This window comes from Papio anubis, chromosome 15 (genome assembly GCF_008728515.1).
Source record: "Papio anubis isolate 15944 chromosome 15, Panubis1.0, whole genome shotgun sequence".
Classification (NCBI taxonomy): Eukaryota; Metazoa; Chordata; class Mammalia; order Primates; family Cercopithecidae; genus Papio; species Papio anubis.
In genome coordinates, this window is record NC_044990.1 from 51,331,782 (window position 1) to 51,353,575 (window position 21,794).

At 36.3% G+C, this 21,794-nt stretch overlaps 1 protein-coding gene across 3 annotated transcripts in view; it reads left to right on the forward strand.

Annotated features, from left to right (window-relative positions):
- Positions 1–21,794, forward strand: part of PIBF1 (progesterone immunomodulatory binding factor 1) — a 237,121-nt gene that overhangs the window by 137,923 nt on the left and 77,404 nt on the right. For 2 of the 3 annotated variants that reach the window (XR_001896934.3, XM_003913944.5), the window contains exons 13-14: positions 2,436–2,526; positions 16,161–16,263. Coding sequence is in view for 2 of the 3 variants with exons in the window: in XM_003913944.5 (XP_003913993.2) it covers positions 2,436–2,526; positions 16,161–16,263 (194 nt within the window). In the remaining variant the exon portion in view is untranslated. Of the gene's footprint in view, positions 1–2,435; positions 2,527–16,160; positions 16,264–17,622; positions 17,927–21,794 lie in introns of those variants that run through there. The other variant, XM_021929673.2, reaches the window with a different exon arrangement.

Below are 21,794 nucleotides of genomic sequence, written 5' to 3' on the forward strand. Positions count from 1 at the left end.
GTAGATATGTTATATGCAGATATATGCCATTTTATATAAGGGACTTAATCATCTGTGGATTTTGGTATCCTCAGAGTTCCTGGAACCAATCCCCCAGGGATACTAAAGGACGACCAACTGTATTTTTGATCTGTTAGTAAACTTTTATCTAATCATCCTACTAGCTTTTATCAACCTTTATTCCTCCTTCGTTCAAACTAGAGTGCCTCATCTCACTCACACCTCCTCAGTTGTCTAGAATCCAAGTTCTTTTCTCCACTGCTGTTATGGACTAGATCTCAACTGGTATTATAATTTGTTAGGAATTCTCTGTGCCAGTATTCTAAGCCATCCTCTTCCCCATTATTGGAATTTTTAAAATGATATCTGAATCAACAACAAAAATCAATTGGTCATGCCACCTTCTTGTATTATAGTTTCTTGTTGATGTTAGAATAAAATCCAGACTACTCAGCCTAACAAACAAGACTTTAGTTCCATTCACTGTTGGAACTTAGTCTGCCTTTCTACTACCACCATTCTCCAGACCAAATTCAACCACTTTCCTCACAATTACTAGAACTTCACATATCTTACAAGTCTGTGCTTCTGCACATGGACTTCTCTCCTATTCCTTCACTGAATCTCAGTCTCCCCATATCTACCCTATACCTTGTAGCATGGGAAATAGTGGCACTCAGATGCAGTTGCTCTGTGCTCTGCTTCTAAGACATGTTGTTCAGATCTCTTTAATAGCGTTGTTCAGATCTCTTTAGTAGCATTGACCAAGTTGTATAATACATTGTTTTTGTAATTAATCCCTGCTAGAATAGTTATCCCATGATTTATTAATCCATTAAGTATTAAACTCACATTTAGCATGTCCATTAATATCTAACTTACGGGTTTTTGAGATGTAAACTAAATTTACCCTTCTGCCCTCTGAATTTAGAACTATTAAGGAGAGACAAGAGTCAGTCACATATCTAAATATTAGTTCTAGTTCTAGTAGAGCTGATTTGGAGAACTCATCTTGGATCTGGACTTATCTGATAGCTGATCATAGCATTGGTAATGGTGTGTATCATCTCTTCCATGTGTCCCAACTAGTAATTCTTCCTCAGAAAGCTAATCCTGATTCACCATGAAAGATAGGTACAAAATTAAAAGAAAACAGTTAATGAATGTTTCTAAAATCTTTACTACAGAAGGGCCAATCAACAAATGTATGCATATTACATTGATAGGCATGCAGATGATGAAACATCATTATGGTTGTAAAATATGTGGCTTTGTTTTAATTCTGAAATATTCCTGAAAGTGGTTTATCTTTTTAACATTAAAATAATGGTTGCTGATAAATAATATTATAAAAGTTTTTGTATGTCATTGACTGCTTTTACTTGAAATTTTTTTTTGGTGTTTTTGGGGGTTTTTTTGATGATGAAATATTTTTTGGTCGAGTGTGGTGGCTCACACCTGTAATCCCAGCACTTTGGGAGGCTGAGGCGGGCAGATCACCTGAGGGCGGGCAGATCACCTGAGGTCGGGAGTTTGAGACCAGCCTGGCCAACATGGCGAAACCCTGTCTCTACTAAAAATACAAAAAAAAATTAGCCAGGCTTGGTGGTGGGCACCTGTAATCCCAGCTACTGGGGAGGCTGAGGCAGGAGAATCACTTGAACCTGGGAGGCAGAGGTCGCCGTGAGCAGAAATAACACCATTACACTCCAGCCTGGGCAACAAGAACGAAACTCCATCTCAAAAAAAAATATGTGTGTATATATATATATTTTTAATCCCAACTTGCAGTAAAATGTCATTGCATTTCAAGTTTTTTAGCCAGAAGATGTTAACTTGTTAGTTAAAATTCCTTTTGGGAAGTGGCATGACAATAGCAGAATTTAAAAGTAAATTATTTTCACAGAATTTTTTTACATTTAAAAAAGAGTAAGGCCATCACTACATGCTTAGAGCTGCACAGTTTTTAATAGAGTAACCTACATAAGCACATAATTTTATTGTTGCAAATTAAAATAAAGTTGTTCTGATAAAATAATATTTGTCCTAATTTAAAAATCATTTATTTTATCAAGAACAGAATTGATGACTTTGATATGTTATCATTATTTGTTATATTATATAGTATATTTCATGCAAAAAGCCTTTGAGTCCTTCAGAATAATATATGTATTATTATACTATTTAACAAGAAAACCTAATGTGATATGATGCAATCCCTTATACATTGCAAAAATAAATGGAGCAAATTCAAGCAAGGATATACTTTAAGAAATATGCTTCTACTTACAAATGGGCTGTTTAAGATTACATATTAGCCCTTTCTAATGTTTTTATGCTCCCTAATTTATTATAACCTCTTTTATTTTCATTTCTGCCATGTTTTTAAAGGAAAAATTAAGTTATCTCACATTATATACTTTAATATTTTCCAGTTGAAAATGAAGATGAGGCTGAAAGGGTTCTTTTTTCCTATGGCTATGGTGCTAATGTTCCCACAACAGCCAAAAGACGACTAAAGCAAAGGTAAAATCGATATATATTTATTTTATTTTTCTACTCAAGCTGAATGTAATTACATTTGTGCTTTCTGATAATGTGCTGAGTTCAGTGACAAAGTCCTTTATTCTTACTCTGCATAAATATTAAATTTCTCACAAAATAAAACAGTAATAATCATGTATTTCATAGCTATTTAAATAAATTTAATGGTTTGTAGAATAGAAGTGTACATAAGAATTTCTGTAGAATTAGATTTGATGATGAGGACCTCATTTTTATTTTCACATTAATTTCAGATGAGCTACAAATGCTTTGTATCAACAATATTCAGATTAAAATTAATTATGCTTCTTTTTGCTTTCTCTCATTTTTATTCACCTGCCTACATTCCTTGACATACACGTTAGGGAGCGTGATAAGGGGAGTTAATGCGTATATTGTGATTGAAACTATAAAAGGCTTTATGAAAACCAGGAGAATATTTGGAAGATCCACTAGTTATCTTGTGAGATACTGCTTAAAAGTACAATCAGCCCTCTATATCCATGGGTTTCACATGTGTGAATTCAACCAACCGCTGATCAAAAATATTTGAGAAAAGAATGGATGATTGCATCTATGCTGAACATGTGCAGACTTTTTTTCTTGTCATTATTCTGTAACACAATACAGTTATTCACATAGCATTTACATTTTGTTAGGTATGATAAGTAATCTAGAGGTGATTTAAAGTATATGGGAGGATATACATAGGTTATATGCAAATATTATACCAATTATATGTAAGGGACTTAAGCACTCATGGATTTTGGTATCCACAGGAGGTGGGGAGTGTACACTGGAACCAGTAATCCCGTGAATAGCAACAGACAACTGTACACTAACAGAAAATTGTACCTACATTAATCGGGTTTCCAGTTGACCTGCCTGATTTTTATTCTTAACTCCTCTCTTGCACCAAAATTTATCCTACTTTGCAAAAACATCTCACTGCCCCATTCACTACCACATCAAATCCATCAAATCTAAATATTTCTTTCAGACTTCCAAGCTCCTCCATAATGTAGCTCTACCTCTCCAGCCTTATTTGCCTCTCTACCCAAAATGCAGTGGATATACCTATTTCTCTGCCTATAAAACATCTGTTTTCTCTGTACCATACAGTAGAGCATTTCTCTTATCTCATTAGCTATCATTTCCTGTATAATTTACCCATCTAGATGGAAAGTTCTTCAAGGTCAGCAGCTACTTTTTTTATTTTTTATTTATTTATTTATTTATTTATTTTGAGACAGAGTCTCACTCTGTCACCCAGGCCTGGATTATAGTAACACAGTCTCAGCTCACTGCAACCTCCACCTCCCGGGTTCAAGCAATTCTCCTGCCTCAGTCTCCCAAGTAGCTGGGAGTACAGGCATGCACCACCACACTCTGCTAATTTTTGTATTTTTAGTAGAAACGGGGTTTCACCATGTTGGCCAGGCTGGTCTTGAACTCCTGGCCTTGGCCTCAAGTGATCCAACTGCCTCAGCCTTCCAAAGTGCTGGAAACACAGGAGTGATTCACCACGCCTGGTCTGGCAACTACATCTTTTTTTTGTTGTTTTTTGTTTGTTTGTTTGTTTTTTTGAGACAGAGTCTCACTGTGTCTCCCAGGCTAGAGTGTAGTGGCACGATCTCAGCTCGCTGCAACTTCCACCTCCCGGGTTCAAGCAATTCTCCTGTCTTAGACTCCCGAGTAGCTGGGATTATAGGCGTGTGTCGCCATGCCTGGCTAATTTTTGTATTTTTAGTAAAGACAGGGTTTCACCATATTAGCCAGGCTGCTCTCAAACTCCTGACCTCAAGTGATCCACCCGCCTTGGCCTCCCAAAGTGCTGGGATTACAGGCATGAGCTACCACGCCCTGCCAGCTACATCTTACTCTTGTTTATTTATCACTTTCTCTATCTAGCTCAGTGCAGGATACCTAGTAAAATTGTTTATTCATCAGAGTATTTGAGAATTCAAAGTTGCTTTTCTTGTGTGAACTGATTTAGACATTTAGAGACACTAAGAAAATGACTCAGAAAATAGAACGTCTGTATGGCTATCTAAAATGATGTAACCTCATTAATATAGTGGTGAATGAAAAAAAATAAAGTGATGTAGGATATAAAGACCACTTTATAGAAAACAAGAAAAGAAAGTAAGTTCTAAGCCATGCTTAGAACTTATGGCTCTCACCAGTTAAACTAAATATATGCCAAATTTTGATCAAGGCTAGACTAATAGAAAGTATCAATTTGTAGCTGGAATGTTTAATTCTGTCTGGTGAGGATTCAGATATTTCAGAATTATGTATTATTTTTTAAAAAATCAATCCCATTCCCATTTCCTCCAAAAGTCACAACAGGTAACCTAGGGTATTTTGTAATTTTCAGCATATCTGTTTCTTAGTCCAATGTTGCCTAAGGAAGAATAGAACATAGTTTTGTGGGTTAGAAACTTATCAGTGGTGAATGATAGGTAAAATACTAAAACTTGAAATTTAAAGGGAAAGGTCACATTCTCTTCTCTATTTTGGCTTCTGAATCCTTCAAAAGAATCTTCGTTACAAGAATAAATGGGGCTGGGTGCAGTGACTCACACCTGTATTCCCAACACTTTGGGAGGCCAATATAGGCAGATTGCTTAAGTCCAGGAGTTTGAGAACAGCCTGGGCAACATGGCAAAACCCCATCTCTACAAAAAATACAAAACTTAGCCGGGCCTGGGGACACGTGCCTGTAGTCCCAGCTACCCTACTCAGGAGGCTGAGGTGAGAGGATTACCTGAGCCCAAGAGGTCGAGGCAGCAGTGAACCGTGATTGTCCCCCTACACTTCAGCTTAGATAGCAGAGTGAGACCTTGTCTCCAAAAAGAATAAAAGAAAAGAAAGAATTCTACTGTTAGAAGTTCACTTTTCTTAGCCCCAAATACTGAGTTTTTTCAAAATTGCAAGCTATTATTGCTGTTGCACCTTACTATTTTTTAAAGAATTTTTTAAAATAGAGGTTGGTTTTTAATATTTAAAGTGAGGATTTAAGGAACCACAACTGATTCATACTCAAAATAATGTTAACTGTCCAAATATCCTAAAGATTCTATCACTGAGCTATCTATGTGCCTTGAACATGTGCCTAATGGGCATGCTATTAATATCTCCTGCCAGCTGGTGCCAGGCATTCTTCTCATGGTGAGCCAGAGGGTTATTTTGAGGAAGTGCTTCTCAGGTCATCTAAGCTGAATGACGGGAAAGTAAGGCTAGATATCCAAAGAGAACATTTATGCATTCCTTCATGCATTCAACAACTTTTATTGAGTGCTTACTGTATGCACAAAATCGATCAGTGGCACTAAAGATCCCAGGTTAGGGTCTGACACATTTCTGAAGTTTGCAAAGTCCACATTTGAGATCATAATGGATATTTGTGAAGAAGGCAGTGGCTTTGTGCTCTTTTTATGTTTATTTAAGATAAAAGCATTATAACCTTTGAGAGAATTATATTTAATCCTTCACATTTGAAATTAAAGGATTGGAGCCAGACGTGCTGGCATGCACCTGTAATCCCAGCTCTGGGAAGCCTGAGGCAGAAGGATCACTCGAGACTAGCAGTTTGAAGCTGTAGTACACTGTAATTGCACCTGTGACTAGCCACTGCACTCCAGTCTGGGCAACATAGAGAGACTCCCATCTCTCAAAAAAAGAAACGAAAAAAATCAATGGAAACTTAAGGTGAATGATAAAACAACTCAGTCAGAATAGTAAATGAAATATATGCAAAATAAAGTTTTCATTGTACATCAGCCTACACCAAAATGTATTAAAGTTTCAAAAGAACTTATTTTCCAACTACTACACAATAGATTCCATTCATACTAAATTTGGTTTAAAATCTTATATATTGAACAACCAGAATTGGATATTTTAGGGTAACATTTAATTGAAAGGAGGTTTCTGATTTGTTATAACAGTAATGTTTATTTTATTTTATTTTATTTTTATTTTTTTGAAGTTGGAGTCTCACTCACTCTGTCACCCAGGCTGGAGTGCAGTGGCATGATCTTGGTTCACTACAACCTCCGCCTCCCAGGTTCAAGCAATTCTCCTGCCTCAGCCTCCCAAGTAGCTGGGACTACAGGCGCACACCACCACGCCTGGCTAATTGTTTGTATTTTAGTAGAGACAGGGTTTCACCGTGTTGCCCAGGCTGGTCTCAAGTGATCTCAAACTCCTAAACTCAGGCAATCGGCCCACTTCAGCCTCCCAAAGTACAAGGATTACAGGCATGAGCCACCATGCCCACCCATGTTTATTTTATAAAATTGGAAAATTACTGGTAATCTTACCATCCAAAATAACCACTCAGAAATGCACACAGATTTATATACTTTCTTACTTATTTAGGATATTATTGCTTGTAATTTAATAGTTTAATTTATTATCACAGAATTCCATTCTAAACATTTTCTTATGTCATTGTGTATTCTTCAGAAAGGTCATTTTTAATGGTTATCCAAAACATTAATTTTTAGGACTTCTGTTTTTGAGTGCTATATTTTTGTTAATAAATTGTATAGTTACTGAAAATTATCATTAGTTGCCGATTGCAACCCAGGCAGTACCACAAAATTAAAAATGAGAAAATGGATTTGAAGTGCCTGACAGAGTAGATCTTCAGTAAGTGCTAGGTTGTTACACCTTGATGTGTTCTTAAAGTAAATGACATAGTTAATTTTAGAGGAAAAGCCAGGGTTCTGAAATCTTTTACTAGGCACAATTTGAGTTTTCATGTAAGACAATATTGTTTTAAAATTGTACAGAAGCCTCTTGAAATAATTAGTAGGGATACCCCTCAAACATGAAACTTTCTTTAATATTAGTCCATTTTTAAGAGTCTCACTCTGTTACCCAGGTTGGAATGCAGTGGTGCCATCATAGCTCACTCTTATCTCAAACTCCTGGGCTGGAGCAATTCTTTTTTCTGCCCTCCTGAGTAGCTGGGCACCCTGTACCTAGCTAATTTTTTTATTTTTTATTTTTTGTAGAGACAGGGTCTTGCTGTGTTGCCCAGGCTGTTCTTGAACTCCTGGCCTCAAGCAATCATCCCACCTCAGCCTCCAAAAGTTCTGGAATTACAGGCTTGAGTCACCATACCCAGCCAATTTTTTTAAAACTCTTTCTGGGACACAATTATAGAAAGTTACAAGGGCTTATACAATTAAAGTACATTAAAATAAAATGGGCTCTCCTTGACTAAACTTGAAAATCTGAAGTAATGTTTTCCTTTCTGTTGGGATTGTTTTGAAAATAGTGAACAAGATTTTCTGGTTACATGTTTTGTTTATGCCCTTTAACCTGCCACACTAAATGGTAACACCCAGGCACTAACGTGGTCTTTGTATATGCCTCTGTGTTTTGGCTAATCTGAATGTGGAGACTGTTCTGATGTTCTTAAACCTTTCAAATTGTAAGATTTACTGCATACTATAGTTTCTCTAGTTTTATAAAAAGCTTTAAGTTAAAACTTTCAGTTTACTGAGCTTCATAATAAAAAAAAAATAAAGCAGAGGAAACTAACAAAATTTTATGTATGATAAACATGTTTTCCTTTCCTTTATTCTCATATATATGAGTTCTCATTTTTGTCCTTGGGAAAAGTTGTACTCATTTCATTTGGGATGGCTTTAGGAATAGTTCTTTAAAAAGTTGCTGCTATTCTATTCCTGACAAATTTGGAAGTGTAAGCCTATAGAAGAAACTAGAGAAAGTCTCATATAACTACAGATAATCAGCATGAGATCACTATTTAGTCCTCAGTCATTTCCAGCTGAGCAGGTAGTGTAAGGACCAACCTTAAGCTTTTTGAAAGTGGGATCCTTCTGGCACATGTCCCCTTCTTTACAACCATCTTCCATGCCGTGCTAGTAGAGATAGAACTCTGATCTACCGAAACTGAGAAAGATCAAATAACTAATAATCATGCCTCACATATTCTTGTTCATTTGGAGATTTGGTAATAGTAAGGCACCATACCAATATGAAGAACCCAGAACAGAGCATCAGTCCTCCATTGTGCTTCGATATCTCAGATATAAACAAAACTCTGCATGTCCACATTGGCTAAGCTAAAAATGTTAGGAAATTGTATGTAGTAATCAGAAATACAGACTACCATGGACAGAGCCAAGACCAATAACCTATATTTGGCATCAAGAAGTGCTAAGAGAGCTAAAAGATAACCCTTAGGGAATACTAATTTGACCAAGAAACAGGTGAAATTTTTGTTTAATATTTAGGTATACAACCAATATACTGATGATGTTAGTTTCTAGATGATATCAAACTTAATCTTGGTATAAGTGAAAATCATATGGCAATTAATGTATTAATAATTACAAAGAAGTATGGTACCTACTTAAGTGTCCCAATAGATAGCTTATAAAAGCATTGCTTTCTTGAGAAATTCAGTACATTCTACACCAAAAAAATAGCCTTTAGCAAGAGTCATTTTTCCTGACTTATTCATAGTTATTCTTCTTAAAGATCTTAGCGGGGCCAGGCATGGTGGCTCACGCCTATAATCCCAGCACTTAGGGATACTGAGGCAGGTGAATTACCTGAGGTCAGGAGTTCAAGACCAGCCTGGCCAACATGGCGAAACCCCATCTCTGCTAAAAAGACAAAAATTAGCTGGCATGGTGATGGGTGCCTGTAATCCCAGCTACTCTGGAGGCTGAGGCAGGAGAATTGCTTGAACCCAGGAGGCAGAGGTTGCAGTGAGCCCAGGTCATGCCATTGCACTCCAGCCTGGGTGACAAGAGCAAAACTCTGACTCAAAAAATTTAAAAAGATAAAGATCTTAGGACTTGTTTTCATTGTATGTTCATTGTGTTGAGGAGGCATAAACTCGGCTGTAGTTAAGCAGTTCTTCATCTGTCTCGTTTTGAATTTCATTTAAACACTCTTGTTTCTTCCCACTTGTAAGATCCCAGACATCTAAAGAGGATCCACCTATAGCACCAAATCACTCACCAAAGCGATATGCCCACTTAAAGTTTTAGAAGGTTGAATATAGAAGTGGTGAATTGGTATCTAAGACGTTTGCCTTCTTATTAACTTTATACACTTTTTAATTGCTAGTTCAATGCTTAATATTGAGCATTAGTTGTATTTTATTGTTTTTCTTTAATTGCCCATTATTAGCAATAGGTGTACCTTAATGTTGAGGTGCTGCAACCTCAGAATATGGTTTCTAACAATGTGTTCATTTGAACAAAATGCACTTAAAACAAAATCAGTCAAGAGGTACTTATGGCTGTGCACATGTCTTACGCCTATAATCCCAGCACAGTAGGAGGCTGAGGTGGGAGGATCACCCGAACCCAGGAGTTGGAGACTAGCCTGGGTAACAATGTGAGACACAGCCTCTACAGAAATTTTAAAAATGAGCCAATCATCCTAATGCCCCTGTGGTCCCAGCTATGTGGGAGGCTGAGCTGGGTCACTGGAGCCCAGGAGGTCAAGGCTGCAGTAGCCATGTTTGCACCACTGCACTCTAGCCTGGGCAATAGAGTGAGACCCTGCCAAAAAAAAAAAAAAAGGAGAAGAAGATTTATTAAGTACCCACTCTGATCAGCTCTATAGTTAGATACCACAGGGGATAAGACTCCTGTCATTTTATGAGTTGCATCTGTTTAGGGAGAAATGATTAACATACATGAAAGAATATATAAACTTTAGTACCATATCATATGTTGGGCTAGGCTGTGTCAGTCAGAGGAATAGAGATCAGTAAAGGCTGGCACAGTCAGAAATGGAGGAAGTGGAACTCAAAGGGAGCCTTTAAAGAAAATCTTCAGACTAGAGGACCAACAAAAGGCAGTGAAAGGAACACAGAAAACATATTTCTGAGACATTAAGTAGAGTAGACATCAATGGCAAATAAGGTTGGTTCCAGTGAGATTATAGAGGGCCTTGATACTTTTAAATAATTTAGAGATAGAGTAAAACTAACCATGAAGGTCAGATTTGAAAGCGGATGGGAAAAGGATATAGACATCAGTTCACTATGTAAAAAATACAGATGTCTGACAAACATATGAGACAATGCTTCACCTCACAAATAAAGAAATTTAATTTAAAGCAGGATTTTATGTTTATAAAGTTAGCAAAACTTCCAAAGATCGACAATGCTCCATATTGGTTGGATTATGAAGAAACAGGAGGAAGGAGTGAACGTTCATTCATTCAATAGATAATTTCTAAATACCTCCTTTGTGCCAGGTATTTATTGTTGAACTGTAACAGTTTTTTATATTTTCTGGATTCAAGTTTCTTAACTGATATGTGATAAGAAATTTTTTCTGCCATTCTGCAGATTGTCTTTTCACTGTCTTTTTTCCTTTTTTCTTTCTCTCTTTTGTTTTTTTGTTTTGTTTTGTTTTGTTTTTTTGCGACAGAGTCTCACTCTGTTGCCCAGGCTAGAGTGCAGTGGCACGATTTCAGCTCACTGCAAGCTCCGCCTCCCGGGTTCAAGCGATTCTCCTGCCTCAGCCTCCCGAGTAGCTGGGATTACAGGCACCTGCCACCACGCCCAGCTAATTTTTGTATTTTTAGTAGAGACGGGGTTTCACCATGTTGACCAGGCTGGTCTCAAACTCCTGACCTCAAGTGATCTGCCCACCTCGGCCTCCCAAAGTACTGGGATTATAGGCGTGAGTCACCGTACCCAGCCCTTTTTTTCTTTTTCGTGACAAAACTAAAATTGTTAAGATATTTTTACTTTCTTAATGGTGCATTTTGAAGCCCAGAATTTTTAAATTTTGATGCAGTCCAGTTTATCCAATTTTTTTATTAGTTATGCTTTTGCTGCCCTGAGAAACCTTTGCTAAATCCAAGTTTGTGAAGATTTACTCATATGTTTTCTTCTAAAAGTTTATAGTTTTATCGTCTGTATTTAGGTCTTTGATCCATTTTAGTTAATTTTTTGGTATCATATGAGGTAAGGGCTTTGCACTGTTTATTAATGTGGCTACTAGAAAATTTTAAATTACATGTGTGGCTTGCATTATATTTCCATTGGACAAAGCTGACCTAGACCAGTGGTCTCCAAACTTTTTGATACAAATCTTTATTGGGAAAAAACTTCAGTACACACTCAGCAATATGTCTTTATGTATTCATATTTACAGATTATGTATGCATGTGCTATCATATGAATAGCATGTACATAATGATATAAAACCTACACAGAAAATGAAAACTTAAGATAATTTAACATTAAAATAAATGTAAGTAAAAGTTCCCACAGTTCAACAAATAATTTTGCACATAACTGCTTTTAAAGACCACTGATCTAGATTATGATCATGACCTCCTAAATGACTGTAGTCTAATTCCTTCTGCAGGCCATCCTGCACACTGCTGATAGAGTACTCATTCTCAAGTGCGGACCAGATCATGTTATGCCTAACCAACTTCAGGATAAAATGCAAACATATGAGGCTTTTCATAACTTATCTCTGCCTGTATCTCTCCAGCTTCAACCCTCACCATGCACCATGTATTATTGATCTATACTATACTACTTAGAATTTTCCCTAGCACTTCATCCTCTACATATGCATTTCCCTCTACCTAAAATGCTGTTTCTCTGCTTCTTCACCAGATTAGTTAGTGTTAGTTTTTATTTCTTAGTGGTATGCCTTTTCTTAGCATTTAACATACTACAGTAATTTTTAAATTTGCCTAGATGTTCCCAGTAGATATTAGGTATTCTCAGTGCCTATGCAGATTATAGGTTTTTAATACATGTTTCTTAAAAGGAAGTGTTCATGAGTATTTTTCAAATGAATTAATATGTTTCTTCTGATTATCACCCTGCTTTTCTGTGGTCATTGATGTTCATCACCAAGAAAAAAATTAGTAATTTCCTTTATTTATTTATTTATTTATTTATTTATTTATTTTAAACAGAGTCTCACTCGGTTGCTAGACTGGAGTGCAGTGGCATGATCTTGGCTCACTGCTTACTGCAACCACTGCCTTCCGGGTTCAATAGATTCTTGTGCCTCAGCGTTCCAAGTAGCTGGGATTAAAGACATGTGCCACCACACCCAGATAATTTTTGTGTTGTTAGTAGAGATGGGGTTTTGCCATGTTGGCCAGGCTGGTCTCAAACTTCTGGCCTCAAGTGATCTGCCTGCCTTGGCCTAATTTTTTTTACCGTTTTTGTTTTACTATAAGTATTATAATGATGAAAACAATTATATTTCTTGTTTCTGCTGTGTTCTTTTGCTTAAATGTATCTTGTTTATATTTCTTTTCATTAAATCTTAATGTAATCTCTTATATCCTTAATATAATCTTAATAAATCTGAGTATAATCTTTTAATGAAAGATTTTATATTTTATTCTTTTCTGTGTGTGTGTGTTTGTACTACATTAGTGGGCTAAATGGGTCTTTTAGGGCAACTGAGAACTTTAATACCATTTCTAATATATATATGAGGAAATGTGTTTTACTGTCCTTACAACTGACTTAGAGGTGGTTTTTAAAATGTAAACCCCATATATACTGGAGACCAATTGTACCATGTTGTCTTCTACATTATTATCATTATGCATCATAAATGACATCAACAATCATACTAATACTCATGGTCCTTCCCATCACCATGAATTCTCAAAAAATTTTTCTCAGCAAAATTGTACTATAAACTAGTAATCAAAGCACTGTAGAGCATATTTGTGAGCAATCTGAAGATACCATAGATACTTTCCTTCTGTTTGGAGTTGATTTTCCTTACTTAGAATCCCCCAGTCAAAATCAGGGAAATTCTTGTTTGAAGAAAGTAGTCCTGGTGTTAAGGCTTAAGCACTAGCATACCAAGAATTTATTTTTTTTGAGACGAAGTCTCACTCTTGTCCCCCAGGCTGGAGTGCGATGGCGCCATCTCGGCTCATTGCAACCTCCGCCTCCCAGGTTCAAGTGATTCTGCTGCCGCAGTCTCCTGAGTCGCTGGGATTACAGGTGCCTGCCATCACGCCCAGCTAATTTTTGTGTATTTAGCAGAGATGGGGTTTCTCCACGTTGGCCAGGCTGGTCTCAAACTCCTGACCTCAGGTGATCCCCCCGCCTCAACCTCCCAAAGTGCTGGGATTACAGGCGTGAGCCACCTCACCCAGCAAGAATTTCTTGAGTCAGTGTTTTATGACATATTTTTATTGATAAGTGGTACCACCATATCTGTATAAGAACATTATGCAATTCCCAAACAAAATAAAAACGCTCAAACCAAGTGAACAATTTAATATTATTAAACTTGATGTCTTCAAATCATTATCTTCTTCAGATTGTTGGTAATATGTGGCATCTCATTATTTTCTTACATCTTTTTGTCTTCCATTTCATTCATTTGTAACTCTATTTCTGTGTAATTGCATTTGATTGTGTTTATTGTTCTATATTGAGTATACACATACATGTTCTATACCTTCAACATGTGTTTATTGAAAAATTACCATGTTTAAGTGACCCTAGTGTGAAGTTCTATGGGAGATAGAAAGATGAAAAAAGTTACATCTGACATATATGAAGGGTAAGAAAGAATAAAAATATGAATAAAGATAGTGCTTAAGATTTTTTAATTAACCTAATAAAAATAGAGCTAATGATAAACCGATGCTTGCAAACATGTAATAGAATCAACAGATTCAAAATACAAAATTCACATTAAGACTTATTTTATTTGTAGAAATTTTGTTATTTTAGGGTCAAATTAGAGAGAACTTGGTATATTTATATTGGGAAATGAAGAACGGTATTGTCATAAACTGTAAACTCCTTAAAAATTTATAAACAGAGAAAGTAGATTAGTGGTTCCCTAAGGTTGAATTTGAGGAGCAAAGGAGGAAGTTGGAATGTGGGGAGGATGGAGAGTGACTGGTAATGGACACAGAATTTCTTCTTGAGATAATGAAAATACTCTAAAATTATAGTGATAGTGGCACAACTTTAAATATACTAAAAAACATTGAATTGTATACTTTAAGTGGGTGAACTTTATGATACTTAAGTTGCATATCAGTAAAATTATATGTCAGTAAAGTTTTTATTTAAAAAAAAAAAATAGTGGTTGTCAAAAAATGAGGACTGTATGCTTTTTCCGTCTCTAATGCCGGTTGAAAGGATAGAATTTTAGATCTAAACAAGCAACTCAAATCACTATATAAACTTTTGCCAGAACTTATCTTTTTTATTTGGTACGAGTTCTTAGAAATAGATGTTTAGGATGATACCTAACACTATTTTTTTATTATTATTATTATCATTATTTTTAGAGACAGGATCTCACTGTGTCACCCCAGGCTGGATTGCAGTGACACAATCCTAGCTCACTGTAACTTCAAACTCCTGGGCTCAAGTGGTCCCCCATCTCAGCCTCCCAAGTAGCTGGGACCACAGGCATGCACCACCATGCCCAGCTAATTTTTATATTTTTTGTAGAGACAGGGTCTCACCATGTTGCCCATACTGGTCTTGAACTCCTGGCCTCAAGTGATCCTCCTGCCTCAGCCTCCCAGAGTGCTGGGATTACAGGTATGAGCCACTGCACCTGGTCTTAACATTTTTTTAGAGTGTTGTCTGCATTTCTTTATCTGATATTGGGAAATATTAAAATACAATAGAATTATTTCTGCCCTATGATTTTATTTAAACCACCATTATTTTACTTTTTGTCATTATAAAACATTCCATCTAGGATTCCATGAATTCTACAATTCACAAATTAGTAGGTTAACCTAGTATAAAACATGAAAATACAATAAATATGAAAATGTTAAGTTACTGGAAATGCAGAGAGGGTCTTTGGAGCAACATGTCTTCTCAAAATTATTAGCAGTTCTTTAAAGAAAGATGCCACTTCCTCCCACCATAGTTAGAAGGAATAGATTTTATTCTTATAATTGTTTCTTAAAAGTAGAATTGAGATGTTTCACATGTAATTTTAAATACTAAAGGTCAGTGCAATAACTTATGGTAATGTAGAGAATCAGAGGGAGTGATTTTTTTTTTAATACAGAAGCTTAGCCTTTACTATAGACATTCTGTAAGTTTTGTATATCTTTTTCATCTCTACTTTCAATTAAAAACCTCATTTTTGTTTTATATTATAACGTGCATTATGTTGTTTGAAGTAAACTCTGATACTTCTCAAAGTGATAAGCTAATTATTGTTTATCATATTTCAACTAATTTTCTGATTTGTAATTGGAAAATATTTATAAAAGGGGAGACAAGCTGTAAATTGCTGTATTGTGGTCTTTTCAAGCAAGTATTATAATGTTAACTCTCCGCTTTTATAGCAAGGGCTAAAAACCGTTACTGCAGTAATCAGTGTATCACGGTTATGTCATGGAGATTTTAATGTTGTTACTCTCATAATTCTGAGTGGTGGGGTATTGGTCTTCCACTACTGGTGCTTGAAAATATTATTTGACTCTGTATTCTTTCTGTTAATATTTAAGTATAATTAGGAAATGATGTCTATTTTCAAGTACACAAGCACATTTTGAATATTTGGGGCAGTATTTCACTTTTAAGCATTAATTTTCTCATTTCATTTGCCTAGTGTTCACTTGGCAAGAAGAGTGCTTCAACTGGAAAAACAAAACTCGCTGATTTTAAAAGACCTGGAACATCGAAAGGACCAAGTAACACAGCTTTCACAAGAGGTAAATAACTTAAACAAAAGAAACCCATATGAAGAATCACAGTATTCATTTTAATTCTTTGACTCTTTTGTTTATTTTTCTGAGCAGTTTTAAAATAAGCTGTTTGCTAGTACAAAATGATTTCACAATTTATGAAACTAGCTGAATGTTAAGGCCATGTAAAACAACTTACAGTGTATGGCAAAACTGAAAACAAAAGGAAGATTAAATGCCCAGACTAAGTATAAATGCAGACTAGACAGACAAAGCTTTGATTTCTGAGAATATCAACTGGTAAAACAAGTTTGGCAAACTTTGGTGACATTTTCAGTTTTTTACTAGTAAATCATTTTTAAAATAGGATTTTAAAATAGAGGTTTTTACCTCTGTGTTTAATGAAAAATCACTCCTCTGTTAAATTTAACTTTGTTTACACTTAGAAAATCAGGTTCATATTGCTTCTTTTTCTTGGCCTTATGTCATTTAAACTATGTAAATATATATGTATGCATTTTACATAGCATTTTTAATCATCTTCTGGTGTCAAGATCTAATTATATTTTTCTGTACTTTTAAAATTCGAGTCGTAAAACAATTTAAACCGAAGGTACTGCTTCACTAATGTTCCTTTTATTTATTTAATATTCCTGAGTGTCAACATAAGAAGTTTTTCTTTTTTCTTTTTTTTTTTTTTTTTTTTTTGTTGTTGTTGTTGTTGTTGAGACAGGGTCTGGCTTTATCACCCAGACTGGAGTTTAGTGGCATGATCACAGTTCATTGCAACCTCCGCCTCCCAGGGTCAAGTGCTCCTCCCACCCCAGCCTCCCAAGTAGCTGGGACTATAGCTATGCACTACCATGCCTGGCTAATTTTTATATTTTTTTAGTGCAGTCAGGGTTTCACCATGTTGCCCAGGCTAGTCTTGAACTTCTGGGCTCAAGCGATCCACCTGCCTACGGCCTCTGAAAGTACTGGGATTAGAGATGTGCCACTTCACCCAGCCAAGAAGTTAATATTTTAAAAGTTTTGAAAACTATTTCTCTTATAATAAAGGGTTTTTTAAAGTCATACGTTAAATAACATTAATATATGTCATGTATTACTTGTTTTCTTAAGGATCTGTTTATAATCTTTACAGTGTCTTTTAATACTATAACATTGGAGGATCTTTATCCTCAAATTTCAAAAGACCAGAAATACTTCATTTTATTGCAGTGCCTGACACATAGTTAATGCTCGGGGTAGACACAGTGGTGCGGTGGTAAATGTTAACAACCAGCTTTCCACGAGGGATATGAGGGAGAGCTTGATTTGTAACATTGGCTTGTATCTGTTGTATAAATATTCCCACCATGACTAACATCAGACTACCAACCTAAGGTTACTGAAGATGGAGTAAAGATTGTCAGCAGCATACCAGTACTTAATGTTCACAGCATACAGATACAACAGACATAGACTCAAGACTCAAGAGCACAACAGACTCAAGAGCACAGATGATAGTAAAATAATTTTAAATTGACAAGTTTGATTATTTTTACCTTTGTTTTTAATAAAATGTATTTTACTATAAATTTAAATAATTTAGTTTTTAATGCTAGTTGTGTTTGATAGCCAGCTCACAAAATCCCTAAAAACTTTCAAGATTCATTTGTACTTCATTCTTTTCATTGCTGAGTAATTTCTTTTTTTTTTTTTTTTTTTATTATACTTTAAGTTCTAGGGTACATATGCACAACATGCAGGTTTGTTACGTATATATACATGTGCCATATTGGTGTGCTGCACCCATTAACGCATCATTTACGTTAGTTATATCTCCTAATGCCATCCCTCCTCCCTACCCCCTCCCCACAGTAGGACCCAGTGTATGATGCTCCCCTTCCTGTGTCCAAGTGATCTCATTGTTCAATTCCCACTTATGAGTGAGAACATGCGGTATTTGGTTTTCTGTTCTTGTGATAGTTTGCTGAGAATGATGGTTTCCAGCTGCATCCATGTCCCTACAGAGGACCTGAACTCATCCTTTTTTGTGGCTGCATAGTATTCCATGGTGTATATGTACCACATTTTCTTAATCCAGCCTGTCACTGATGAACATTTGGGTTGATTCCAAGTCTTTGCTACTGTGAATAGTGCTGCAATAAACATACGAGTGCATGTGTCTTTATAGCAGCATGACTTATAATCCTTCGGGTATATCCCCAGTAATGGGATGGCTGGGTCAAATGGTATTTCTAGTTCTAGATCTCTGAGGAATCGCCACACTGTTTTCCACAATGGTTGAACTAGTTTACAGTCCCACCAACAGTGTAGAAGTGTTCCTATTTCTCCACATCCTCTCCAGCACCTGTTGTTTCCTGATTTTTTAATGATTGCCATTCTAACTGGTGTGAGATGGTATCTCATTGTGGTTTTGATTTGCATTTCTCTGATGGCGAGTGATGATGAGCATTTTTTCATGTGTCTGTTGGCTGTATGAATGTCTTCTTTTGAGAAGTGTCTGTTCATATCCTTTGCCCACTTTTTGATGGGGTTGTTTTTTTTCTTGTAAATTTGTTTGAGTTCTTTATAGGTTCTGGATATTAGCCCTTTGTCAGATGAGTAGATTGCAAACATTTTCTCCCATTCTGTAGGTTGCCTGTTCACTCTGATGGTAGTTTCTTTTGCTGTGCAGAAGCTCTTTAGTTTAATTAGATCCCATTTGTCAATTTTGGCTTTTGTTGCCATTGCTTTTGGTGTTTTAGGCATGAAGTCCTTGCCCATGCAGTTCGAATCCCATCCTCATCAGCTACGGAAGCCCTGTGGTCTGAGCTGAGTAATTTCATTGTGTGGATGTACCACAGTTTGTTTATCCATTCGCTTGTTGATAGACATTGGGGTCATTTCCAGTTTTTGGAATAAAGCTCATATGAACATCCATGTACAAGTCTTTATATGAAATAATAGAGAAGTCCTACAAGCTGCTGCAAGCCAACTCCAGCACACTGCTAGCTGGAAGCAGAAAAGATAAATAAATGAATAACTTAAAGAAACAAATGAACCTCTGTTTGCTAATATATTGTAGATCCCTCATGTTGGCTTTAATTTCACAATAATTCTCAAAAATATTTTTTAAAAGTAAAATATTAAATTACATGCCTTCCTGAGCATTTCAGTTAATTGAAATAAGAATTTCTAAATGTGGACTGGATGCAGTGGCTCATGCCTATTATCCCAGCACTTTCGGAGGCCAAGGCAGGAGGGTCACATGAGCTGACGAGTTTGAGCCTTGGCTACAAATTAAGATCCACCATCTCTAAAAATAAAGAAGCCGGGTGCACTGGCTCATGCCTTTAATTCCAGCCCTTTGGGAGGCCAAGGCAGGCGGATCACTTGAGGTCAAGAGTTCAAGACCAGCCTGGCCAACATGGCGGAACCCTGTCTCTACTAAAAATACAGAAATTAGCTGGGCATGATGGCACATGCCTGTAATTCCTGCTACCTAGGAGGCTGAGGCCCGAGAATCACTTGAGCTTGGGAGGTGGAGGTTGCAGTGAGCTGAGATTGTGCCATTGTACTCCAGCCTGGGCAACAGAGGGAAACTCTGTCTCAAACATAAAAAGAAAGAATTTCTAAATGTAAGCATACGTCTATACATTGTTCGGAGAAAACGTAAGAAATTAAGTGTTAAATGCTCCTATAATTAAGTATAATTTGCATGAAACCATTTTTAAATAATCTATTTCTTATATTGAAAAAAATACTTAAATGCTGAAATATTTATGATATGAGATGGTATGGTGCCTGGAATTTGCTTTAAAATATTTCATGAGAAAAGGAGGAAGGGCTCAACAAATGAAACAAGAATCACAAAATGTTAATAATGTTTGAAGTTGGATGACATGTACGTATAGGTTTAGTACTCAGTTCTGGACTTTTGTGTATGTTTGAAAATATTTCATAAGACATTTGGAGAAAGAATCAGTAATCCTGTATTAAAGGATCTATACCAACTTCAGTATATAACTTTTCCCTTAAGATTGAAAATAAAATATTTAAAGTATTCCATGGATTTTACTTTTTTCTGCTTCACGAAAATTATATCGTTTACTCTGAAAATAATTATATAAACCAGCTGAATGATTACTATTAGATTGCTGTTATAACAATAGACTATTCATAATAGATGGTGAAATAATACAGAAGGAAGTTATCTCAGGATCTTTACTCTTTATTTTATGTTATTTGTTTATTTATTTTTGAGACAGAGTCTCGCTCTCTTGCCCAGGCTAGAGTGCAGTGGTGCATTCTTGGCTCACTGCAACTCTGCCTTCCAGTTTCAAGTGATTCTCCTGCATCAGCCTCCCGAGTAGCTGGTATAGCAGGTGCACAACACCGTGCCGGGCTAATTTTTTGTATTTTTAGTAGAGACAGGGTTTCACCATATTGGCTAGGCTGGTTCAGGATCTCTATTCTTTGGATCAGTTTAAGTATTTAAATCAGTTTGGCCTTTTTGATAATACACAGATGAAATACAAATAACTAATGTTAGAATTACCATTGAGTTAAATGCTATTCAGATTATGTCTGAGGTTATACGTAAGTGAATGGACAAAATGACAATGCTAAGTAATACCCAAAATAAAAACAGATACTCCCCTTTTTAGCAGCTTTATTGAGGTATAATTGATATACAGCAAATTGCACATTTAAGGTATAGTGCAGTTTAACATTTGGCACATGAATATACCCATGAAACTATCACCAAAATGAAGGTAATGAACACATACATCTCCCCAAAAGTTTCCATATGCCCCTTTGGAATTCTTCCCTCCCAGTCTTCCCCATCTCAGTCCCTAAGCAACTACTGATTTACTTTCAGTTACTGTAGATTAGTTCGTTTGTTTTTTATTGAGACAGAGCCTCACTCTATTGCCCAGAATGGAGTACAGTGGTACGATCTTGGCTCACCACAACCTCAGCCTCCCGGGTTCAAGCAATTCTCCTGCCTCAGCCTCCCAAGTAGCTGGGACTATAGGCGTGTGCCACCATTCCCGGCTTTGTATTTTTAGTAGAGATGGGGTTTCACTCTGTTGGCCAGGCTGGTCTCGAACTCCTGACCTCGTGATCCACCTGCCTTGGCCTCTCCAAGTGCTGGGATTACAGGCGTGAGCCACCACACCCAGCCTAGTTTGTGTTTCCTAGACTTTTATATAAGAGGAATCATACAGTATGCATATACTTTTGTTAATCTGTCTTCTTTCATTCTGCATAATTATTTCAAGATTTATTCGTACTTCGCTTCTTTCATTACTGAGTAACATTTCATTGTGTGGTTGTACCACAGTTTGTTTTTCCATTCACTTGTTGATGGACATTGGGGTCATTTCCAGTTTTTTAAATAAAGCTCATATGAACATTCACATATAAGTCTTTGTATGGATGTATGCTTTCATTTCTCTTGGGTAAATATCTAGGAGTAGACTAGCTGGATCATATGGTAGGTGTCTATTTGACATCTTAAGAAACTGCTAATCTGTTTTCACAGATGTTTGTACCATTTTACATTT